At 40.1% G+C, this 25,326-nt stretch overlaps 3 protein-coding genes across 6 annotated transcripts; 1 reads left to right on the forward strand and 2 right to left on the reverse strand.

Annotated features, from left to right (window-relative positions):
- Positions 1-859: 859 nt before the first annotated feature.
- Positions 860-4,705, reverse strand: LOC132706221 (uncharacterized). Of its 3 annotated transcripts, XM_060677428.1 has the most exons (5): positions 3,614-4,705; positions 3,359-3,559; positions 1,451-1,711; positions 1,203-1,389; positions 860-1,141 (listed from the first exon to the last, which is right to left on the reverse strand). In XM_060677428.1, exons 1-5 carry the CDS (start codon positions 4,598-4,600, stop codon positions 1,065-1,067), a joined length of 1,713 nt encoding a protein of 570 aa, XP_060533411.1. In that variant the 5' UTR covers positions 4,601-4,705; the 3' UTR covers positions 860-1,064. The 3 variants fall into 3 exon arrangements, with proteins under 3 accessions (XP_060533411.1, XP_060533410.1, XP_060533409.1); XM_060677427.1 differs by having other exon boundaries at positions 860-1,389; positions 1,472-1,711; XM_060677426.1 differs by having other exon boundaries at positions 860-1,389.
- Positions 4,706-4,872: 167 nt separating this feature from the next.
- Positions 4,873-5,943, forward strand: LOC132705921 (regulatory protein ada). The gene has a single exon (XM_060676888.1). The coding sequence runs from the start codon at positions 4,993-4,995 to the stop codon at positions 5,551-5,553; it is 561 nt and encodes a 186-aa protein (XP_060532871.1). The 5' UTR covers positions 4,873-4,992; the 3' UTR covers positions 5,554-5,943.
- LOC132705920 (protein son of sevenless) lies at positions 5,669-23,578 on the reverse strand. Of its 2 annotated transcripts, XM_060676885.1 has the most exons (18): positions 23,149-23,577; positions 22,048-22,167; positions 21,843-21,986; positions 21,608-21,772; positions 20,116-20,461; positions 18,972-19,280; positions 18,757-18,918; positions 18,335-18,650; positions 18,105-18,264; positions 17,736-17,998; positions 15,756-16,185; positions 13,705-14,160; positions 12,660-12,821; positions 12,468-12,596; positions 10,310-10,485; positions 10,059-10,257; positions 8,953-9,254; positions 5,671-7,507 (listed from the first exon to the last, which is right to left on the reverse strand). In XM_060676885.1, the coding sequence occupies exons 1-18, from the start codon at positions 23,245-23,247 to the stop codon at positions 7,333-7,335; spliced, it is 4,113 nt and encodes a 1,370-aa protein (XP_060532868.1). In that variant the 5' UTR covers positions 23,248-23,577; the 3' UTR covers positions 5,671-7,332. The 2 variants fall into 2 exon arrangements, with proteins under 2 accessions (XP_060532869.1, XP_060532868.1); XM_060676886.1 differs by lacking the exon at positions 12,468-12,596 and having other exon boundaries at positions 5,669-7,507; positions 23,149-23,578.
- Positions 23,579-25,326: the final 1,748 nt, after the last annotated feature.

Raw genomic sequence — 25,326 nt, forward strand, 5'->3', positions numbered from 1 at the left:
ACAAAAACGACCGGTAATGGGATTTTTGATCGAACGATATTTGATTGAAAATATACTCGGAAATATAAAATATCTAAGTATTTTTAACGTTTCAAAAAATTGTATTGGTTCGATGTATTTTTTATTTGAAGACTTAAAACGCATATGAAATACTGTTAGGTTAGCGATACTAGTTTGCAACCCTATAGTAAATTCGTAACCTTGTGTAAATAATATTAGCGAGCTACAAAGCTTCAATTCCTTCTCCCTTGTCTGGGCCTCGAACGTTAAGGTGAAATGGTGGTGTGACCTTTTTTGACCTCACTGATGATTGTGAAAAGAAATTTAATAAAATGACTATTAAATCATCAAAGAATACCGATCAACTAACCCTAGTCCACAACAAATACATATTTACCTAAAAGCGTATATTTGTTGAGATTTATGAAGACTCATAAATTGGTCGTATCTTTTAGACGTTTTGCTATTTTTATGCCTTTCTTGATTTAATGGTTCTTTTGAATAATATACCATATGGGTCTATGATGCACTTTTTAGGACCGTTTGCAGGGAGTTCTTTCAACGAAGCAACTGCGTTTTTCCGTTGATCTGCATTTATTTTAACGTATTATATTTTTCACTCATTTTAATAAGCTGCACTAAGATTTTTTTATTTATTTATATTTTATTTCTATTAGTAACACACACAAATACATATATAAGTCTTTATGTATTCCGATATTGAAATTTGATATGTATTTTATTATTATACAGGGGGCATCGTGAAAAAAACTTAGCAAATATCAAATAAAAAATTTATTAGAAAAAATATACATATATATCGAAAAATAGATTATAAAATACATAAATTCACCTCTAACATTCATCGTTACTCCTATAATATCTTTTATATAAAAGAGAAACTAAAAAAAAGAACAAAACACGAGTATATATTAGAGGCGCAGTCTTTCACAAAGGTAAACAAAAAAACAATATTGCAAAGAACGTAGTCACGCCTAATTTTCATAAATAAATAGCTCCAAATAAACTATATCATTATAAATAATATCGATAAACAAATGGACCTAACCTCTTTCGCCTTCAGCTACACTGTCGTTCGCGTTTACACGCGGAAGTGGGTGATCGGTAATCTCCTTCGTGCCTGTGAACAGAGTCTAAACTGTAACCCCCGACCTTTCTCAACCGCTTCACCCTCCACGTGCCGTTGTCGCCATTTAATAACCTGCGAAGGCTCGAATGAGGGCTCGTCGACAAGGGCGACGCGTTCTCGCTATGAGTCGTAGTTACTTCCCTGCGCGCATGCGGGGGACGCAGCTTGACTTGACGCAACATCTCCATCGATACCGCCGGTTGAGACAACCGCCGCGACAGCGGAGTCACGTTACGATCCTGCAAATCGTTTATTATTCGTCCCTCGGACTCGGTTTTTAATCGACCGATTCTCACTCACTGAAGGTTTTCGCAGTCTAACCTTCAAAATGTCATCTAGGGATATGACGGGTCTGGTTCCTTCGCCGCCGCTGTTTTCTTTTCCTTGTGGTTTCCTGGTTGGTTTAAGTAAGGGCGTCGGGTGTGCCACCAATAGCGATGGCGGCGGCGGCGGAGGAGGCGGGGGCGGGGGCGGCGCGCGAACTGGGTTCGCAGGGGTGAGCGGCGGGCGACATTTTAGGTCACGGACTTCATCCTTGAGGGAACCGAGCTCCCTTCTAACCTAAAATTTTGATCAGCAGTTGTCGAAATTGACGTCGAAAGCCTAAATTTTGCGAGAATTCGATAAAAAAAACTCCCTTGTCTAAAGATGTTGGGTTTTTAAGAATTAGAAACTTCTAATAAACAAAATACTAAACGTCCTCTAGCATGCAGTATGACTCTCAACTGTCAAAATAGAAGCCTTCAAGCCAACTTACAACAATTCGAATATAATTTCAGGAGGGCAGATTTCCACAAACTTTACAACAACATACTTCATCCAGATTTTTCCAATTTACTAAGTAATAAAAATGTTAATGAGGTTTGTGACAAGTTTTACCAAACATTGTATGTTATTTTGGAATTGCCAGAGATTTTCACCTACAGGGAATAGAGTTAACACCAGCCCTGAAGAGATTGTTAATGCTTTTCCTATGTTTTTTGGTTAGTTTTGGTTAGTTGGACGACGGGAGACGGGTAGATGTGCTATACACGGACTTTTCAAAAGCCTTTGACAAGGTGCCGTACTCCCCTCTAAAAAGAGGACGCTTGGATTTGGTGATGATCTTGTGGCATTCATATAGTTATATCTGCATAACGGAATACAGTATGTGGAGCTGCGGTCATGGCGAGTAGCGGCGTTCCCCAGCGTAGCATTTTATTGATATTCTTGCTTTTCATTAATGATATAGTAGCTAACATTGATAGTCAAATTTTGCTGTTTGCTGATGATAGATAGTGTGGTCGATTGTGTGTGTCCGCAGAATGATTTGGAGATTATTGGTTCCTGGTGTGCTTCTAATAACCTATTCCTGAATACAGTTAAATGTTTCGCAATGACATTTTCAAACAAAACTATAACTTTTAATTACCATCTGGATAACGTATTATTAAGAAAATGTTAAAGATCTGTAACCTTTGACACAAAACTCCTTCAGAAATTACGTCGATAAAGCCTGTAGAGGTGCACTCAAAATGCTGGGATTTATAGTCATAAATTCGAGAGATTTTGCAAGGGAACATATTTTAAAACTGTTATACCATAGTGATGTTATATTATACTATAGTTATGACCAATATTTGGCACTTAAATTGAAACCGTACAGGGAAAGTTGCTGAAATTTCTTCACTTTCATGTAAATGGTTTCTATCTACCTTTCAATTCAGTTTTTATACAAATTTTGCAATTCATTAGTGGATTGCCCTGAGTTGCTGAGTCAGCTGAACTTTCACGTCCTTCAAGGACTGTAAGGACATCACCTGTATTTCACCTAGTAACTCCTAGAACCAATTTTTTTATGAATGGTCCTTTCTATCAGTTGATGAAATTATTGAATGACTTCCGCAATGATATTGGCGTTCTTTGTCTTAGACGTTCACTGTTTACCACATTAATTACAGTAAATTTGAAATACTATGATGGATTGTATGGTTCACTATTACCTTGCTGGAGTGAATATAGTTGAATACTTATTACAGTTATAGTTTACAGTTCGTAAAATGAAATAGATGTTATAGATTATTATTATTATTATTATTATATTATACGAACTTTAAAAATTATTTAATAAAAGGCGATTTCCAATGCTTAAATTTCCCTGAAGGCGGAGAAAAAGGTGATAGGAACATGTATTTTTATTTTTTCGCACAGAAAAAATGTGGGATTTACCTGAGTCAACTCTTCCTTTAGCCTCGCGACGATGTCGTCGTCGCGCAGCTGCTTGGCGATGCAATCGTTTACTTCGCCCTTAACATTAACGAAATCGGAAGCGAGGGCCTCAATTCTCCTCGCGAGGCTCTCGTGTTTCGCGTCCCCACTTTCGCCTCCCGATTGCGGCGAATTGTACGCATTGCACAGCGCTGTCAAGCCCTGAAAACACCCCTATTAACTATATCCAAGTTATTTTACTCGGAAACCACCGACGTTTTTTATGTGGATACCGAGTTGAGCGCACGCTTCCACCATTTTGATCGACCACCTCACCGACGTCCTGCTGTAGCATTTGATCTTCGACACCAGCCTCTTTAATATTGGGTGAACACCCAATCTTAAGGATACAGAACGGAGGTTGTCGGAATCCATGGAAAATCTCCTGCTCTCGTTGAGTCTGGAGTACGAGATACTAACGGGCGACATTTTCGGATAAACCGTAAATTTTCTGGTCCTCGGCGATCGATTAAACAGTCGCTTTTTATCCATCACTTTTTCCGAGCCCGGAGTGTTAACGTTCACGTTCACCCTGTCGCACTTGGTTTCGCTCGTTTCGAAGACATTGCGATCCTTGTTTTCCACCTTTTCCACGCTTGAATTATTGTCTTCGCGCAAAATCGACTCTTTGAGTGTGCTGAGGCGTTTATTTTCTTGCACTTTGTGTCCTATAGGAGTCGACGAGGACTTCATTTCGAACAGCTGCGGTGAAAAAAAGGACGTCTCGTCCGCGCTGCTTTCTCTCGGCCACCTGTAGTCCTTATTCTTCAAATACGGATTGACGTTCACTTCGTTTATCGTAAATTTCGTCAATTTGACGCCGGTTTTGCGGTTGTTCAGTTCGCACGGCATCACGACGTCTTCCCGATTCGTCTGCGTACTTTTGTGGATCAAAGTAGGTGTCGCGTTAACTTTTAAAGTCTCGTTCCTCGACGAGTTTATATCATCGTCGTCGAAGAGCCTGTTTAGGTTCGTCACGTTCCAGTTCACGGAGTCTTTCTTACGGGCGAAACTGCGCCTCTTGTTTACCGGGGTCGTTTTTAAAGGGGAAGCTACATCGCCGAATCGATCGGCTTCATTCAAACGCGAAACCGGTGTGGTCAATTCGTCCACGTTGGAGTTAATTGGATCCTCGACGTCTCGGCTAGCTTGCCGTTGCGTTTGTTGCTTCTTGCGATGCCGCCTTCGTTTGTGTTTGCCCATGTTTCGTTAAAGTTGCAACACTATATACTAAAAGCGAGTCGCGCACGGTAAACCCCGCAGCCCAATTCTAAAAATCGACTGGAAAAAAAAACGAGAAAAACTGTCATTTCGTTTAAATGTCTTCAAATCTAGTGACTTTTGTTTTGCGGTGAGAACGTTAACCGTTAGCGCTTCTTCTTGACGGAAATGAGGCCCGGTGGATCGGTCATGACGTTAGATGTCTTTTTAAAGACATAATTTGTATTCCGGTTACGCGCTTTGATGTTTTTCGTGGTATGCTTATTATTGCACCGAAAACTCAACATTGACGAGTTACTTCTGCCCGCACCACCCATTCCGCTAACTTTATATTCGGAGCGTTGGATGTTGAAAACTAACCTCTGTTATGATCAATGGCGGATGCGTTTAATTTTGTTGATATTTTGAAAAAAAAAATGAATTTATTAGAACGAATAATAACGTCGACGTTAATATTAAACGGCGAGGAAGCGAAACGCGCGAAAGTGATTTACGTACGTCGACAATCGGCGTTTGGAAACTACATAGCCGGTTTTCACAATTGCGAAATCTGTTTTTTGCAATTTTACGACGACGACGATGACGAGTGTTTAAGGCAACTCAAACAAGTGTTTCCCCGTGCAGAGCCGGACGAAAATTTTGAACCGGCCCAGCGCGAGTTGAGAGCGATTTTGAAAGGAACCGAACTCGACGTGTTGGTATGGCGCGAGTTGTTAAAAATTGATAAAGGGACCACCGTCAGTTACGAGAGTATTGCGCGTGCTATAGGACGACCGAAGGCCGTCAGAGCGGTAGCAAACGCCGTCGGTCGGAACAATATCTCTTATTTGGTACCTTGTCATCGAGTTATTAGGAAAAACGGCGAGCTGGGCGGATTCGGCGGAGGAGTTCGCAGGAAGCTTAAAATGTTGCATTATGAGGGAGTGAAAATATGATTTGTTGACTGGATAAGTGTCTTTTTCGTTATAGGAAGGATTTCATTTAGTGTCTGGTAAACTTTAGATTGAAGAGTGTAACATGTTTTGGTTGGGGCAAAGAAAATTAAAGACTAATACATCGATACATTTATTGTAGGTTCTTAACTAGTTCATATAATATACTCTTTTAATTCTTTTTACAAACATTATTTTGTGGTCCTTTTGCTACTATCACAGATTAAAAAATCATTAATTTGAAACGCGCGAGGTGCGACGGATCCCCTGGGACCGTAAAAACTCAAACTCCCAGCGGGGAGCCATCGGTTCGCCCCCAAGGGGGGAATCGTCGGACCCCTTTCGAAAAATAAAAAAAAAAGGAAATATATTTTAGATTTTTTCATGTAACAATTCCTTCGTTTGTTTTTTTTTTGTTAACGATCGAATGGGGCGCTCCAAACGACCTAACCCTACTTCCTTAACGGTTATTAGAAGTTCTTTTTTTCAACAACAGAAACACTTTTTAATTACACAATTTCATCTCGTTTTGGCAACTATTATTACATATACAGTATGGTACACTATATACAGGGTGTTTTTAGCGTTCGGGACTTTTTTTTGCTCTGCGGGTTTTAGGCACTCGCTCTTTTGTTTGCTCTTCAGGAAATGATCGTTTAGGCCTGTCCTCTCGTTCGTAAATCATGTTCTTTTTTTTTTTTGAGGAAAAATTCGATCGATTTCCGTGTTTTTGGACATTTAGTAGTTTTTTTTTTTAAACACTTAGATAAGAAAATATTACGACCCAATCACTTGTTCTATTCTATGTACATATTTTTTTATACGCTTCGCATTCGACAGTATTTAGAATAAAAACATTTAGAATCAATGTGTCACACAATTTTTTTCTTGCATTTTTTTGTTTGTTACATAAATATACACACACGTACGGATTACACAGAAAGATTGGAAAAAGACAGTAATACCGAATTTTTGCGTATATTTCTTTTTGGAAAAGCTGACCCGAAATAAAATGAAAGCCAGCGAGGCGCTACTTGGGGCCTTAACCGAAAACAGAAACAAAAATGTTTTTGAAAGACTTATAATAGATCAGCAAACGTACTACCTTCGAAATTTTCTACCCAATAAGAGTAACGAATGTCTTTCGATTGCGCCACCTATGGTTAGTAACTTGTAACTGTTATCCTAATGAAATCTTTTATTTTCTGGATTTCACCCGCAATGGTTACCGCGAGGAGCGAATTTTCGGCGTACGATAAACTAATTGACACGAATTTCGGAATAGTTACGATTTTTATGTGTTTAATTAATAACAACGAATAAATTACTGATTTTAGACCGCCATAGGAAGGATTTTTGTGTGTGGCATAAATTGATTGGCATAAAACTTTTTTCGCAATTACAATTAGCCAAAACTCGCGTTTTTCTCTTTGTCATTTTTTGTTTTGAAGACTTAAATTACTGGAAATATTTTTCATGAAATCTAGAATCTTCCTTTTCTAAAATACCTTTTCTTTTTCATCCGCCTTGGAACATTGCACCGCACCATCTGCTTGAAAACGCTTATTTTCCATTACTTTTGTATAAAAAAAATGGCCAGTTTAAAAAACATCAAACAATTCCCCATGTGTTCTTTTAGAAATATTCCTAATACAAAAAATTCGCCTCTCGGTTCATTCGAACTACTACTCCCCCACCCTCTCACCCTCGGTCTAATAACAGTGGTTTACTATGTTTGCGCGTCACGGCTCCGCCCTCCCGCGCAGGCGCGTATTTTTAATTCTATGTGGTGGTGGTGTCGGGATAATGGAACTTGGTACCGTAAGTGAGGCCGGCCGACCTAACCGCCGGCCGTGGCGGCAACTGAGGCGTTATCTGGCCCGAGTTCGACTCGCTGCTGCTCCCGTAACGCGGTGATATTGTCGGCGGCTTCGCCGGGGAACCGACCAGATGGACACTGACAACAAAATCAAAACTTATGACCCGAAAGGTACCAGCCAAATAAAAAAATCTTTTCTAAAATGAGCAAGTAAAATTTATTTGCACGGGAAAGTGAATACTTTTCAAAATATGAGTGCTTTTTCACTCATATTTATGGTTAGAAGAGAAGATTATTCGTAGTAGGCTCTACAAAATGAACAGATCTAAATAAACAAACAAAACAAATCAGAGAATAACAGATACTTGTAGAGATTTTTTTTTGATGAGGACAGCAAAGAGGATTTGGGAAATTACACCAACCAGATGATATTTAAAAGGGATATTTTGAAGAATATGAGAAGAGAAGAGTTTCTCGAGTGGAAAGAGGGAATGAATACAATTTTCGGGATGTTAGGCCGGGTCCGTTGCTTTTTATACCAAAGCTATCTTCAGTAGGGTGTAAATTATCAGCGAAGTGTGTCTTAAAGTCCTGGCTTTTAACGGATCTTCCCCTAAACAATTATTGCGACGTTTTACAGTGCGTTTCGAAAAACCTTCTTACGAGTATGCCATGTCGTATCGAAATCACTTGTCAATGGTCGCAAAACGAAAAATGTATATCAATGTTTAATAAGTATTTAAATAGTGCAAAATAATTAGACATTAAATCTCTTTCAGGGAATTAAAAAGTATAGATCCCAAAACAGAAGTTACGCAGATAAATCTTGATTCGAGTATATCTGAAAAATGTGTATGAATATTTAATAAGTAGGGACTCATTAAACAAGAAGCTTTAAAAGAAATATTAATATTAATATGTAAATAATAATCGAAGGAAAGACAAAAAACTTTGTGACAATAAGAACAATATTTAATTATAAGATTATTAATTATTAGCTGGACTACCTTTCATGGAGTTATTTGCAATGTGACTAAATACTGAAAAAAAAAAAAAAGAATTGGGATCGCACAGATTGCACACATATCTGGCAAGGCAGCTAACTGAACTAACCAAAACTAACCCAATATAATTGAAGAGTGAAAATGCCAGAGGGGGATGTGTCAAAATTACTTTTTTGAGATAATCACGGAAAACTGATTAAATTTACAACAATAGTTATAATTGCGTATTCCTTTTCTCAGGACAAGCCGCGAGGCACGTACGAAATGTAAACACAAGATACACTATCCAAAGGATGGGTTGATACAAGTAAAAACTGTCAGGCGCGAGCACCGTCAAATAAGGGAAAATGAATATGGCCGAGGCGGTACAAGCTAAAAGCTGTAATATCCAAACCAATAGACCATGGCCCAAAGGCATGGAAAAAATCGTATTGTTTACGCAACATTAAAACCTAGACAATCGAGAAGATTTCTGGTAGCAAAACTGTATTTGAAGGGCAGTAAGGGAAATTTGAACTCGAACCACGAAGAAATTTCGAGATTTGAAGGCTGAGAACGGACTTTTTCGGTTAAACTCACCCCGTCCCGCCGTTCTGAGACTCTCGGCGTTCGTCGCCGCTCGTCCTCACCGAATGGTGCGGATGGAGGGCAGCGTGGCGCCTCATGTGCAGCTGCGACGTGTGGGTGGGGTTCAACCTAGGGGCGGGCGCGATGTAGTGGTGGTGCGACGCTCCCGGGTGCGGCAGAGTGTTTGAGTGGAAGCCGAGATGGTGATGGACGCTGGATCCGGGCGAGGGAGCGGGCTCGCGACGCGGGGGTAGTGGCGGAGGGCTCGTGTTGTCCCGCGGCGGTAGCATAGGAGCATCCGGCGCCTGTTTAACCTATAAAACGTATATATTATATCCCCTAATGTATATGTCAGAGATCGTAAGAAATAATAGATAATATAATAAAAATGATAAAATAGAAATAGAAACCCGGAGTGGAGAGTTGTGATGCCGACATAGGGTTAGACTCGGACATATTAAAAGAATGCCCATAACCCAGTGCTTAAATAAAACTACTTAAGCTTTAACAGGATTTAAGGTTACCAAAGGCCTTAAACAAGGTTGTTGCATGACTTCAACGCGATTTAAAATTTATTTGGAAAACGTACTGAAGTTTTGGAAGCAAAAGTGCAGGAATATGGGAATACCAGTTTACAGTTTACACTCTATCTTTCGCGGACGATCAATACACGTGCCTTGGACGACAGGTCTACGGCGAATACAAACATCTGGGAATGAAGAAACTCGACAAAGGCGGGACTCTGGACGAAGCAATAGCAGGAAGAAGAGCAATTTCCATGCTAAACTATGGGACAAAAATATAAATGTAAATCACAAAAAAAAAATTTACAATTCAATCGTTAAAAGCATCATGTAACTCTGAAGTATGGCCTCTGAAAGAAAAAACACAGAAAACGCTAAGAGAGACGAAGATGGAAGAAGGGCGGCTGAAAAATCTAGAAGAGACAGGATATGAAAGAATACAGTAAGACAGATATGAGAAAATACTTGGAACAGTATTCGAAATGTTTTGGGTCCACAATCTTATTATGAATGATAGAATATATATAGATAGATAGAATTATAACAAACAAAAGAGTATCGACCACTTAAAGCTACGGTTGCCCACATATATACCTGTTGGGGACTGCTGATCTCGGGACTGTCCCTCCGTTTTCGCGGGGGCAGCGGCGGTGGAGGCGGCGGCGGCGTCGGAGGGAGTCGCGGGCTTATTGGCTCCGGGGGGAAGTGCGGACCGGGAGAGGCCGGGCTGTGGGGTCCGGGACTACCCGGTGCCCCCGTCGAGCTTTGACTAGAGTGTGTGTACCGCTGGGGACTGAAATGCCGAGGGTGGTGTATTTCGAAAGAGTGTTCGAGTGTATACTTACGGGTGTTGAGAAGCGGCAACATTGTCCGATCGAGAGGGTCGGTATGACGCTGTCGAAATGACGGAACTGACGCTGGGGCTCCGCGTGTGGTTGAACCAGTTTATGATGGAGTTCGAGGGTGCCGCTGGCGAATTGGGGCTGAGCGTGGGACTGTTCTGACCGGTGCCAAGCTGGACCTGAGCGTGTCGGTTAAGAGAGAGATTAACGGGGTATTCGAACGAAAATACACGCAAAAACTAAACAAAGATAGTTGAGGACATTTAATATTCAAAATAAAATAAAAAAATCCGGTTTCGTTGTATGCAAAACCAGTGGTGACATCCGGATTTTCATATTGCACTTTTTAACATCTACATATTTCGCAGTTATGATAAACGATGAAATGACGCAAGCAAGCAAAAAAGCAAAAGCGAGATAGATAGAAAAAAAAATTGAGCACAATTGTATCAACATGCAACGTTAACAGAAAAAATATTAAAATTTGAGAAAATTACATTCGCAAAGTACGGACACAGCAAGATTGCTTTCGCAATCTCGTCGCTGCGCGGCTTTGTTTTTCAAAAAAGCCGCTTCGCGGCTTTTCGTCCTAAGGGGACGCATTGTTTTTCTATCGTGTTTCTGCGGACCACTATCGGACTATCGCAAAATCGATGTAATTTTATTCTAAATACACCGCGTATAAAGTGTCCTGCACGTATCGCCGAACTTCAAAGTTACGAAAACGTTTCTTAAGTATAAAAATTTGTACCCAATGATATTTTTTCAAATATTTCGCGCAACCTGTATGATAGACGCAACCTGAAACTCTCTTTTTGTGTTTTATAGTTTTTCAATTATTACTAATAATTTATCTACGAAAAGGCTAATTTTCAGGACCTTTCTTTCTTCTTGTCCAATACAGACAAACCCTGTACATTATCCAAAAAATGCTAAAGATAAAGGTGGATATCCCATGTTCCCTGGCTCATAAATTTATAGAATAGCGTAAATAGTTTTCGAGAAAATACTTGATTTCCGAAGCCCTGCAGTACGTCGTTAAGGTAAACGACGTCTTCCCGTATAGATTGAGCGTGACATATAGCGACTTTCCCACGGACTTTTTCAGTTAGTCAATAATTTACTACCGAAAGGAACAATTTTTAGTATCTTTAAGGCACCTATTAAATCTTATAATATAGCATAAAATATCCCGAACACCCCGCAAAATACGTGAAAACGTTAAATAGAGAAACTGACAACTGATTGATCGACTTCTAGTTATGACAAATTTTCATTAAAATAACCAATTTTTTAGTTTTCTGCAAATTGCCGTCGTACCCTGTACACTTTCAAAAAATTCTTCTTGTTCAGGTTTTTTTTAAGTTAGTAACCATTTTTGAAAAAAAAAAATTCTTGAACCCTCTAAAAATAGCCCCCCCCCCCGTTTCAAATTTGCCAAATTTGAAGTCGATATTCGGACATCTATCGTACTTCACAGCGATGTACGAAAAACAGAGGAAAATCGCGAAAAAAACATGGACGTCATTGTTCGATCGCAGCCCTTGCCTATAGGATCACGTGGACTTTTAAAAGGAGTTAAATTTCAACACCTAAGTATGAACCGCTCGGAAGTTATTCACTATTCACATTTTTATAGAGCGTCAACAGAGAACAGAGAACGGACAGACATTGAAAAAAAAAGTTTTTTTTCGATCCTGATCAATAGACCTACCGGGATATGAGTTTCGTTTCTAAGCGAGTACACTTTCGAAAAATTCGATTTCATCGATTTTTGCGAAAATAACTGGTCGATAAAGTTAACTATGTAGAGGAAATAATAAAAGAAAAGGACCAACTAGTTAGCTGAAAATCTGTCTTTCATTGCGACGAAAGCAATCAAATGATAAAAAGATAACTTAGATAAAGATAAAACTAAAAGTAAAAAGAGATGGCGAAAAACAAGAAACATTGTCGACAGCGAAGGAAATTGTATAAAAAGCGACACAGGCACGAAAGTTAAGCAAAAGCGCCGATTAACGAAGAACAAAATAAAAGTCAATTGGAGTAAAAAATGTCGATACCGCAGAAAAGTGAATACACAAAAATGCCAAAGAAAAAGCCCAGATTAGAGGAAGAAGCGACGAAAAATCGGCACACAGAAAAAAAAAACGAAACTTACTGGAGCGAACACGCTGAAATCGTTATCGCTCTTTGACGACGAGTCTTCGCTTTTGCTGTCGTCGCTTTTGATCGTCGAGCTCATCGTGTTCACGGCGTTCGCGACGACGCTGGTCGCGCTCCGTTTCGGCTACAATAAGCGCGCGTCACGTGACCAAGCCCCCACACGTACGCGCTGCGTATGTAAACTCACCTTTATTCCCGGACTTTTCAACGTCAGGTTCGGCCATCGTCTGGGGAATTTCGGCAATTGGCGGCAACCACGCGGTTCGATCTCCATCGACTTCTGGTATAGGTAGTTGGAGATGTCCGTGTCTGTTAGGTCGCCGAACGGGCTAAGGTGCTCGAGGAAATTCTGAATCAACGAAAAAAAAAATTGGCAACGTCGCGAAACAATTACGTAGATGGAATGACAAACAGGTGTGCCAAATTTTCCATTGCAATACACTATATCAGTTTTACGTAAGACACCTTTTTTTTATATGATTACTTTAGTTTTGTGTGATTTTTAATTAACGGAGGCTGTTAATGCGAGTTCCTGGTCAATTATGAATATTTGTTACGCTCGCATGTCCTTTTGATAGTTTAATTAATTTAATCTAGCCATTATTTTATTGTTATTTGTTCTAATATTAAAAAGAAAAACAATTACTTAATTTATGTTAATTTCGCGGTACGTTTTGAGGCCTATATGCCTATTCGTTTTTTTTTTATTCAAAAAGCTGGGCCCAGCACTGTCTGCGTTCAAAGAAACTTATTTAGAAACGTGATAATAGACGTCGCCTGGTGGAAGACGACTGGAATATTCGACACCCATCGCGAGAAGGCAATCTATTAAAGCGAACACCATAGAAGCAGTCAGTCAGAAGAATAAAGATGTACTGAGGCTCTAGCGTCCCAGAAGTGTCAGGCATGCGCAATTTTTTTAGGACTGATCTAGTACAATTTGCTTATTAGAAGTTTGAACTGTTCAGAGCAAGTACTGTTTTAGAATTATTTTTCGGCGGATATTTTTAATTCTCGTATCATCCTCTTTGCTTGGTCGCTTCTGTAGGCCGTTTGTGATAAATATAATAGATTTAAGTATTAGCCTTCGGTCATCATCAGAAAGTGAAGATTTTAGACCGTACTTTAACGGAATCTTTGCAATTAGTATATAAACAAAATTATGAATTTTGAATTAAAAAAAAAAAAAAAAAAAGCTTCTCCAAAAATGTATTGCTATTGATTCGACTTACCCTGATCTGGGGCTCGACCTTGAAACAGTAGGGCTGGTTCTGGTACTGTTGTATTTCGCCAGTGATCTCGGCGACTTTTCGTCGCTTGAAAAAGTTGATCAGCTGCGTGTTGGGCAAGAAATCGGGGTTGCCCTCTTCAATGTGCAAAATATTGGTCATGTACATGCCGAGGAACGGAACGCACGGCGGGTTTATCGAACGCAGTTTCTCCTGGTACTTTTTCAGGTGATCGTCGGCGCGGTCGAAGATTTTCCGATATTGTTGCGAGATCGCCTGGAACGTGAACTTGAGCCGGTGAACTGCCGCGGACTGAGCGGCCGAACTGATCGCCAGCACCCCGTTGAAGTTGTTCATTTCATTCAGTGCGATCATTATTTCGCAGATACGGTTCACTATGGCGACGCGTTCTTCGAAATTCTCCGCCTCCACAATGTTCTTCTCGAGCCACCTCGTGAACTACAGAAACGGAAAAAAAGTCAGATAAGGAGCGTGCGCCCGTCGACAGGGTCGAGTATGAAGAAGGAAACGAATGTTAAAATTTCACAGGCTGGGAAAAGAATAAAAGAAAGAAGGGAAGATATATTATTTGAGGCTGTGGATATCGTGGATATCTTTGTACTAAAATATGTAGCTAAAAAGTTTTCCTTTCCTTTTTGGTTTTCACCAGAGTTAAGGAGGTTATTGCTAAAAAGATTGAGCACAGGCGATATTGAGGACATTGATCTTAATTGCCATTACACCGAGTTTGTTCCTTACGTAGGGAATGTAAAGAGCCGAGTAATGCCTGTTATTCTCAATATGTGTCTGATGTCGAACAGATAGGAGAATGTGGGGAAATTCTGGAAGTTTGTTGGTGATAAGCACGCTGTGTGAGCTACGGAAATATCCAAGAGTGTGATATGTGATCAAGTGTTTAGTAAAGGGAATATACAGTATGATTTGACTGAACTAATAAATGTGATCGATCTAACCTTTGACAGTGTGTAAAATGTCTTGTTGTCGTTGAATGTTAAAAAGGGGGGCTGGGCCTAATATGATACCACACCAAATGAGGGAAGGAGCTGTATTGTTGTATGAGCCATTATTGTTTTTAATTAATAAGTCCAGAGAGATGTAAACAGGCATTTATAGCCTGTATATTCAAAAATTGTACAGGCCCATTTGCATACAATCGGCAATACCTAATGTATTGGAAAGGATGGTTTTGCCAGTGCCGGCCTTAGTCTTCCGTGTTGAGCAGCAGCACGGGTTTGTAAATGGTAAGAGGTGCATTCCATATATACTGACTTCAGCAAGGCCTTTGATTTGCTGAATCAAGGAGTATTACTGAACAAACTTCAAAAGTTTGTTATTAGAGGTCCGTTTCTAACGTGACTATCAAGTTATCTCCAGGGCCACGTTCAACAGGTCAAGATCAGCTGCTTTATGATTTTACCGCTGCATATGGTCAGTTGATGATTATGAAGTGCTACAAAGGGCTAGTGGAGTGGTGTAGGATGATCAATTTAAAATTAAATACTTTAAAATGTGCCTGCAAAAATTGCTCACATAGAATAGATTAGTGTGTGTTGAAAAGAGTGCAAGTAATATAGGATTTAGGTATCATTATGGATGAATCATTAAGTTTTGAGTAGCACTTTGAGGATATCATTAGCCGTTAACCGTATGTGAGTAATGGCTGGTTTCATTTAAATTAGACATACAAAAAATGAACACTTTTCTTATTATCAGTTGATGGAAGACCGGGTGATCAGTTCAAGTTGTACAGTCATTAAAGACCCACCCAGGGCTGTGGCGCTAAATGATTATGGCTTGCGGGATTTCTAGTTTTGTGGCAACCGTGTCTGAAAATTGGGAGTTAATAACTGGCAGTAACATAGAAGATCAAAAGGCAATAAATTTTATTTAAATAAAATTTATTTTCATCTCCTAATGAAGAGCCGGAAAAGTGGGTGGAACCCTGTGTGTGAGTGTTATGGTTTAGTGGACGAAATTTAATCAAGATAATTAATTTAATTAAAATTGGGATCAACTTTTTTCCCGAAACTCACGTTCGTCGTGTGCTTGATCATTTTCAACAGATTCGGGCTGGTTTTCTCTTTTTCCTTTTTCATCCACACGGAGCCTACCAACTCGGACGGTTTGATCATCCTATAGAGGTCGAACTCGATGACGGTCAATTGACGCGCGACCTCCAAAGGATGTAGCGTCAACACTCCGTATTCTTCTTCGTTGCAGTGGATATGCCATTCGACGGGTGGAGGTCGTTCACCGAACGCGAAGTTCTTGTGCCTCTGGTTGTCGGTCTCGAGCTGTGGCGACAATTTTCGCTGCACGATCTTGATCACGCTGTTCACCCACTTGCGCATGCTCTTGCCGTTGATCGAGTCAAGGAACGACTGAAGTTTCTTGAGCAGGGCGGGGTCACGTTCGAAATCGTAGAAATGCTGGTCCACCCAGTGCCGCAACACGTTCAACACCCTGAAGGGGATAAGACAGCGGTGACGCGCCATAAAACTCTTTGGACGACCGATTAAACATTTTTGAACTGCCGGTATATTTGAAATAGCCACTTATTCAGAGTTGAGTTGTACGTGAATGTAATTCTCAATCATTCACGGTAAATACTACAAAAACCATTCGAGTGAGAAATGAACGTTCTATTTTGATGTTTGTCTCGAGTATGGTATATTTGAACTACTGCTTCTTGCGGTTCATCCATGGCAACTTGAACGTTTCAGGTTCGTCGTTTGTGTGTGAAAATAATTTCAGGTTTTAAATCGAGCTACGCACTATAAAAACGGGAAGAAAACATTAACTTTTGACATCATCTTTTACTCTCAAACCAGAGATAGGAAGTTTTCAAATCAAGATTTGGTTAGCTTTTTCGCCAGTGCCAGCGTTTCTCAAACAGAAATTGGTCTTCCCATCTACTAACAAAATACTATACCTCGTTTAAAGTCAATATAAACGAGAAAAACAACCTACGAGAACAGGATCCCACGCTAGTAGGGTGTTAATGCAACAAGTTTCAAGAACGTCTTCAGAATGACTAACCTCTGATCCCTTACTGACTTATATCCCTTTTTTTACGAGGCACAGTGGGGGGATTACTGCCCGGAAAATTTACTACACATGCAGTTCGAAAAGTAGTGTCAGTGATCGTTAATGGTCTGGAAGATGGCGACCATTTGTCACTGTCTCTTTACGATATTTCGAAAGCGTTTGATTGCATTAGTCATTAAATTTTGATGAGGAAATTATCAACTATTGTATGGTATGATTCATCTACTTTAAATCTAAAACATGGAGCCCCTCAAGGATCTGTCCTAGGGCCACTTTTATTCATTATTTCCCCTTATGCATCAGTCTCATCGAATGTTCACTATTCTCTGACGATACTACGACTTAGGGGGTTCAGCTGAAGGCTCAGTCTTGGTTTTCGTGTAACAATTTATTTTTAAAAAATCATAAAACACAAAAACTTTTAATTTTAATCAATGCATCTCTTACTAAGGGTGATAGCGTCACTCTCCTTGATGTCATCTTGGAGGATAATCTTAATTAGAGTGCTCATATTGATGTTTTATGTACCAAAATTAGCATCTACACGTTTCGTGGTTAGAAGGTCGAAAAACACACTTGCATTGTTCCACTCTGCAGTTTCACTATAGGGAAATTCTAAACACACATTTAAGGGTGTTTAGACTCCAAAAAAAAGTAATTAGAATTCTGTTAAACCTCAACTATCGAGAATCATGTCGACCTTATTTTTATAGTCTTCGAATAATGCCAGTACCTTTAATCTTCATATATTGTAGCCTTAATAAAATACTTTTATACAAGAAATTCTCATCTTCTGCGAGTACCTTGTTATCGTTTAAATAAAACGAAAAATCTCTTACAACAAATATTCAGCGAAAAAGCTTTCGAAAGGGGAATCAAGCCGGTGTTTATTAATAATTGCTTCTACAGCAATGATAAATATTTTAATTTTTACTTGAAGGTAGTCCTTCACACATACAACATACCTGAACTGCACTGGCTGCACATACTCCTTCCGGTACTTCTTCCAGTCCTCCCGCTGACTACTTTTCTGTATTTTGTCAGTGTCCCCTGGGTCTTGTTCATACACCAGCGAGGCGTCCGGAATATGAAATCTCTCTATGAGCAATTCCAATAATTCGGTAGGCGAACAAAAACTACGGTAGGTGGTTAGAAACGTTCGCACGAATTTCGGGTCGGCGTAGATGTGGTAGGTCAAGCGTTCGACCAGCTTGTACAGCGTCGCTCCCTACACGACGCGTATAAAAATCAACTTACAATCATAATACTTACGAAGAATATTACAATTAATCCGTCTGCTTAATAGATGCATTTTTTTAAAACATAAAACTGACCTTTATAAGTGGTACGCCGCCGTTTTCCCTCTGTTCCAAGACGATGTTGTCTGAGGAGTCGGGTTCGGCGAATTTGTACAACTCGGGTGGGGGTAGTTTGAGGGGGTGTTGCTGCTCGATGCGAGATAGTATGCTATCGAGCACGCGCTCCAACATGGACCTGAAACACGTGCGAAAACGACCGCTCCCGTATAGTACATTTGAACTACCGAGCGTTTTTTCGCACTCACCTGTTATTTAACATGACTAGATCGGCCATCCACGAGTTCTTCTCCTCGACGCTTTTGGCACACAGCACGACGCTCGGCATCTGTCTCGGCAGTATCTCGAATGCGTGCTTCATCTCTTCAGTGTCTTCGTGATCTTTGATTTCCACCTTTCTCATGAAGAACCGCTCTTTCAGACGGCACTCCGGGTGGGTCTGGTGGTGTATTGAGCTTTGCCTACGAGACGACGTGATGGGCTTGCACAGTATCATCAGACCGTCGAAAAGAAACACTCGTCTCTCGGTTAACCGTTTCTGGCTGACTTTCGTCAGGACGTCTTCTGCAAGATACAAACCACGTCTCGTCTTCGGTAGTAGAGCACAGAATATTGAGCATTTCAAAAGTTCCGCTCAAAATCTGCTTTTTTGATGGTTCGCGCCACTTACCTCTGATAAATTCGTTGCAACACTGACCCAGGTCCTTGGAGTCCCAGTTCTCGACGATCCTCTCCAGCTCTTGAATTTTTACGATGGCAGTCGACCGTCTAGTCTTTACCTGGTTTAGCGTTGCGCAGCTCCGCGGTATCGACTGACTCGGCACGCAGCGATCTTCAAAACGCGATATTAAAATCCCACACGGCAACAACGCCGCAAACACTTACTCAACTCGATCTGTAAAGGCTTTAGCAGCCCCTCCACCTGCGTCAACGTCTCTTTGTCTTCGAGGGCGGGGCTCAGCCCGATCAGTAGCCGGATGTATTCCATGTAGGAGAAAAAATGCCAAATCGGACCGACGAGGAGGGCGGGCAAGTAATACTTTAATGCCAGCGGCATACCTTGGCCGGCAGTGTGGAGTGCGCCCTGCATCTCGGGCCTCGCTAGAAGATTGTTCAGCGTTTCCCTACATGTGGGTGCCGTCACTTCACGCGCGTACTTGACGTAGACGTCGAACTCTGCGGCCTCGGCCAGCTCTGCGCGAAACACGCCGAACATAGATATATAATCTTGACCGACTGAGACAATGTTGGCAGTGCTGGCCATACATTAGATACAGCATAATATTTTTACGTACTCACAAGCATAGGTAAAAAAAGAAATTTAACTTATACATTAACAAAATGTCTTGGTAATATTTGGTTAAACATTATTCCCAAAATAACAAATATTTCTTTTTATTCATTAATTAACAATAGCAATATGGTTTGTAAGAGATATATTTTTTAATGTGACAGTATGTACCGGAATGCAGGAGTTATTAAAACTCAATTTCAGTTGTGTTTTGTTAATACTCGCTTATTTTTTGTGAGAAAAGTTACTTTTTAGAAATGAAAAGGTGTTTCATGGGTGGAGGCACTTATTTTATTGTTTTGCATATTTGGGCTTAGTATTATCTATTGCAGGTTTGCAAAAAAGTATCAAGGGCATCGGCTGTGGTTTGCATTATTTCTAAAAATGCGTCAAACTTGTTTAATTTAACTACGGTTACATTATAATCTCACACGCCAGTGATTTGTTGCTCTTTTAGGAAATTATTTTTTTCTACTCCCGTCTGTAAAATACCTAATTACCTACCGATCTAGAATCCGAGGGATTTTACCGCAGGGATTTGGGCTGCAATCGGATGTTTTCGGAGATATTTCCCACGCTTTCAATTTTGACGTTTGTCAATTCTGACAGTGAATGTATTTGTGTTTTGCGAAAATGTACTCAAAAAGTATAGTATGCAACACGTTTGGTAAACTTTTTAACTCACTAGTTTATTAAAAATTCATTTTTAGGCAACACTCCACTTGCTGCGCCACCTACCTTCAAAACAACTCCCGATGTACGGCATTTGTTCCTGTGCCATCTCCATAACGTCCTCGAGACTGCCTGACAATGTGTACGTCAGCTCGTAGATGTCCATTATGTTCGAAAATATCAGTTCAATTTCTCGCGGATCGGAAGTCAGTTTCTTTATCTCTTCCCGAAACACTTTGATGATCATGTGCAGTTCCTTCAAGTAGGCCTTTTCCGAGGCAATCAGTTCGCGCACAGTCTCCTCGTAGGTCAAGCTAGTGCGAGGCGGAGCAGCGGACACCAGCATTTCCGTCATACGATCGCTTAACGTGCCGCCCCCTCCTTCGTCTTGGTAGAACATATCCATTAACGCCTAAAAACCGAGCGATTAAATCGTCCCGCAGACCACGGAGAAAACGCTGCGTTTCGTCAGGTGTGTTCTTAAATTCGCTTTATCGATAACGAATTCCGCCCGAAGGCGAATAAGCGAACGCGCCTTTCTATCATCCGTGATTCCAGAGCCGCCGTGATTTTAACGTCGCGGCTTACTGCGTTAATTTTGCGGCAACAGGCGTCGGCCGTTCTGTCGTTAAAATGTTATACTTAAAGCCACTAAAATACGTTGGACATGCCGTGCATCATATTCGGAAAGTTTTGTGCGTTTTTTACTTGGTGTTTGTGTGACACGAGTGGGTGGTGGAGGCGAAACAAATCATAAAGAATGCAGTCTAGAGCAAGCAACCAAAGAGGTAAGCTGGGAACGATAATGGTGGCGTCTAAATTCGAGTACCTATTCGCGAGGGTTTCATTCTCGTATTTGATAGTTCGGGCAAAAAAAAATGCGTCAGTCGCAGCCAGACTAAGGTGAAAATATGAAGCGTCGAGCGTGAAAAAAATTACCGTCGACTACGTGAAAATTCGGAAACTAGTCTAAAGGGTGTCCCTAAAAATTTTCCCGTGTTCCGAGTTTGCTATCCGATATTAAAAAAAAAATAAATACAACGGCTACCTACCATGGATGTGGGCTTTGCGACGCAGCGTGAAAAAGCAAAAAGCAATTTATAACAAAAAGCTGCCTAGTTGTAATAACAAATCAACAGAATTCCATCCAAATTCTGACCCTTTCCAGTTTTCCAAGCTTGGAAATGGAAAATTAGCGGTTATCGCGGGACTGTTCTCATGTATAATTTCATTTTATGGGCCAATTTATGCTGAATTGACAGTGAGTGGCGATTCTGTGAATGTCGCGCCTCCAGCAGAAGATATAAAGTGTAGAAAAAGTTATACACAGCCATTCACGTGATCGTGGCGCCACCGCGTATATAGATAAGGATTTTACTGCTTTACTGGAAAAAGTCAGTGTCTCGGTTTGAAAAACAAAAGACAAAATCCAAGAGACCCGCAAAATTTCAGTTGAATTTATTCATCTGCTAACTGATTTATAGAATCGACAATATATATTTATCTATTAACCACACTTTCCGTTACATTTTCAAACAACTAAAACCGCCATTCCTACCTTGTCAACTTTCATAGAAATCTGCACATCCTGGTAAGTAATCTCGACGTGTTTTATATTTTTCGCGTAATTGCCGACCAATTTCAATATGTCCGCCGATATATACTCCAGCACCGCGACAAGAAACAATGATACCGTGGAGTCGACTTTGTACGATAACAATTCCTAAAACAAATGCGGTATGAAAACCTCAAATCTGGCCCGAAAGCCAGGGGGTCGCATTTTTATTTTGTACCTTTTGTAACAAATAATGGATTTTATCGACGGGCAGCAGTAGAACTGATTTCTTCTTGCCGCGTTCTAGCGCCTCCTGCGCTTCTTTGAGGGCCCACCGGTCGATGGGGGTGGGAAATGTGTTTTGAACCCTAGATTCGACATCCTGCAGATTAAATTTAGTAAACGTGAAAATCTGCGAGCCAAAAAGGGTTATTTTTTTATACCTGAACTGTGTGGGGGCTGGGTTTTGCGCAGAGCATAGCCAGCAGACGGAGACACAAGTGCTCCACATATTCTAAGGCTTCGTCTCGTGCCCCCAGAGAGGGGTGCACTTGCTCCAACACCTGTGTGATTAAGCATATATAATTTGGTTCAAATCCATTGTGGTATGATGTGGTTCTATACAGGATTTTATTCAATTATACTTCTAAGTACTATTTAATTTCTTGGGAATATAGAAGTATAAAACTCAACCCTTTTCCTTTGGGAATGAACATCAGAGTTGGTTAATTTTATTTCAAAATTGATCAGTTTAGATTGGTTGATTATTTTATTTTGTGTACGATTCACAAGATTTATTTAAGGAGATTATTGGTATCACAATTAAAATGCAAATTTAAGGTTATTTTGTCTGTTATTACCAGTCGAAATTACCAACAAAGTTACTTATTTTGTTATTGGGGTTATGCGGCATTAAATACATACATAGATTTTTTGCTTGAACAATTTTTACTGTCTTTGTTGTTTAGTTGAAAATTTGACCTTAACAACTTGAAAAATAACTCAAAACCGAAGAATTTCTTCTTTATATGCTTCTTATCAATTACGAGTTCAAAGCACCATTTTTTCAGTGCTGCGGGTGACATGAGTATTCCCAACCTTCCAGTTTTGTTTGTTGTTTGTTTTGTATTCGTACTAATGTTGAATATTACATTTATTTAATTTGTGTTTTATTGATGTTCGATTTTACTGACATTAATGATTAAATAAAACAAAAACCAAATTATTATCTTCAAACATTGTAGAACAAAAGAGTTAATCATATTTTTATCACTGGTAGAAATGAGTACCACAAAGGAGCGATCACCATTTGGCAATCCTCGTTAAGTTACATTCAAACATTTGTTCTGTGTAGATGCAAATAACTAATACGAAAGCCAGACCGCAGGCCAAATGAGTTTCGCAAATGTTAGGTTAGTTTGTCTATTAAATTTCGAAAACATATTTCGCGGAGGGTGACATTGTCCTTCTTCATTTTCGTCAACACCGGGTTTTATTTAATTCATTTTTTAGTTCTTTCGTATGCGGATTTATATCCCTCTTACTTTTTTGAGAGCGGACGTAAGCAGACCCTTCCATTTGGCCGAGTTTTCTTCGGACTCGAAATCGTAAGCGGTGTCGCAGGACCCGATGCCCGTATTCATATTTGACACCCGTCAACGGCCGTTCCGGAAGCCATCATAAAAACTACCACCGTGGTCGGTCTCCGTCATCATTGTCCGGGACACGCACTCGCGATCGAGAAGGCCGCGCTGGGAAGAAACATGGACGCGCGCCTGGACCACGGGAACACACGCAAAATAAAAACGGAGTCGACGCCGATGGAGGTTGCACGGCGTTACATTCTGAGACGCCCGGGCGGACGAAAAGTCGTCGCAAAAACAGGTTTTTTTTACTTGGGGCGCACCACGTATTTTTCTCACGACGACAACACACACATACACAGAGGACCGCCGCTTGTCAGTGCGCCATGTTTGTACGCGACGTTGCCGCTGCTGGTTCCTTTACGAAGCGTTTTTATACGCACACTTAATTTCGCGCAAGCGCGCTATTCGAAAATGCATAAAAAGCTTTTTAGTATTTCGCATTAAGTAATAATTTATAAAATAAAATACTTTTATAAATTGTGCTGGTGAAGGAATTTAAGTACCTATTCAGGGTACACTTTTAGTGAACAGACGAATGAAAGAAATTGAAATAGGGGAGAGAAAGTGATTTCAAAGAAAACTGACAGTGTGATGGTGAGCATTTTAAAGAATGGAAGGAGCAAGGAGAAATAGAATGGGTGCATAATAAACAATGAAAAACTCCAGGATATATTGTTAGAGAGGAGTGGAAAGGTAACATGAATATTCAAGTGATGGGAAGATTGGGAGAAGGCATATATGGCCTCGCCTATAATATATATATATATATATATATATATATATATATATATATATATATATATATTTTATAAATGCATAGAATTTCGCAATCAAGGTGTCCAAAGCGTCCAGGGTGTTGAATATAATGTATAAAGGAACTATAACCCTTCCTTTCACAGAACAACAATTTAAGAAAAAGGGCTTTTCCTTTAATGAAATGTGTTTTTATAATGGTGTCCCAAATGAACATAACAGAAAAATTTCAATAGGTGGCGTCAAAACGTAGTTTGTACAAAAAACCGATTGCTTTGAATGAAAATGAAATGTAATTAATGTAATATCAACAATCAATAATTATGTGTATTTATTTATAAATATACATACATACAAATAAATTGGCAGAAAGCGTCACTTTGTCAAGTGAGTTGCTTGTCCCACGGATTCAAGCCAGTTCGGACATTTCCGGGATATTACCCACCGGTTTAGGAGCGATCGGATGTTGTCGGAGATTTTACCGCACGGCTTGAATTTTGACGTTTTTTCTTTTTCTCCAAAAGATAGAGATAAACTTGACCATGTCAGGACGGTCATTAAATTGCATTAGTAAAATTGTTGTTTTTTTAAGCTGATCTAAAATGTACCGTCCAAATAAAGATATAATTATTATTATTTCCAATAATTCACAACTTGCGTCGATACATTCCGTATAAAACGGGGCTAAGCGTAATTAAAATGACCGCAATATAACGTAGTAATGGAGATCGACACAAAACTGTAGTTTCTTGCTGGTTTTAGGTGTAAAAATGAAAATAGAGGAAATAAGTATCGGTAAGAACAAAAGGAGAGGAAGGAGATTGTTCAGGCAAAGAAAGCAAACCATATCAAAGATAGTATGTTGAGAGTAACTGCAAGATATAGAGGACGTAGTGGAAATAATAAGAAATAAGAATTATCTAATACTCGGCTGTACGTAGGCGACGTAGTTAGTCCACAGTATATCTTTCGCCGAGAACGACGGTGTTGTTCGTCAGGACGATTAAGTGTTTGAAATAATTACTATCTGATTTTTTTTTTAAATTTAAAATCGACCGATTTATCGGAGCTGTGCGGAATCTGTAGAAAACGGGGAGCGAGTGGCAACGTCGCTCGCCGCGTTTCGTTTCACGGAATTCTCGGAATACGAGCTCGCGCGCCCTCTGGCGGCTTTCCATCTGGCCCTCTCACTCACTCTTTCGATGGCGGTCGTGCGCGATTGCCCTCCGTGACGTATGGCGGGATCGTCGATCGATCGGTTTTGTTCCTGGCGCTCAGCGGCGTTGCCGGTTTGTTTATTTTTTCCGGTTTTGGGCTATTTTT

This window comes from Cylas formicarius, unplaced genomic scaffold (assembly GCF_029955315.1).
Source record: "Cylas formicarius isolate icCylForm1 unplaced genomic scaffold, icCylForm1.1 PGA_scaffold_8__14_contigs__length_24414737, whole genome shotgun sequence".
NCBI lineage: Eukaryota > Metazoa > Arthropoda > Insecta > Coleoptera > Brentidae > Cylas > Cylas formicarius.

Bases quoted from the DNA above. Each gene is read 5' to 3' on its own strand.
- LOC132706221 (XM_060677426.1), bottom strand. From the start codon at position 4,600: ATGGGCAAACACAAACGAAGGCGGCATCGCAAGAAGCAACAAACGCAA. The intron at 3,560-3,613 runs GTCGGTGGTTTC...GGGTGTTTTCAG, and splicing joins TCGGTATCCACATAAAAAAC to GGCTTGACAGCGCTGTGCAA. The intron at 1,712-3,358 runs GTAAATCCCACA...TCAAAATTTTAG, and splicing joins TAAAGGAAGAGTTGACTCAG to GTTAGAAGGGAGCTCGGTTC.
- LOC132705921 (XM_060676888.1), top strand. From the start codon at position 4,993: ATGGCGGATGCGTTTAATTTTGTTGATATTTTGAAAAAAAAAATGAAT.
- LOC132705920 (XM_060676885.1), bottom strand. From the start codon at position 23,247: ATGAATACGGGCATCGGGTCCTGCGACACCGCTTACGATTTCGAGTCC. The intron at 18,265-18,334 runs GTGAGTGCGAAA...CACGTGTTTCAG, and splicing joins CTAGTCATGTTAAATAACAG to GTCCATGTTGGAGCGCGTGC. The intron at 10,258-10,309 runs GTAAGTATACAC...TCGGCATTTCAG, and splicing joins GTTGCCGCTTCTCAACACCC to TCCCCAGCGGTACACACACT.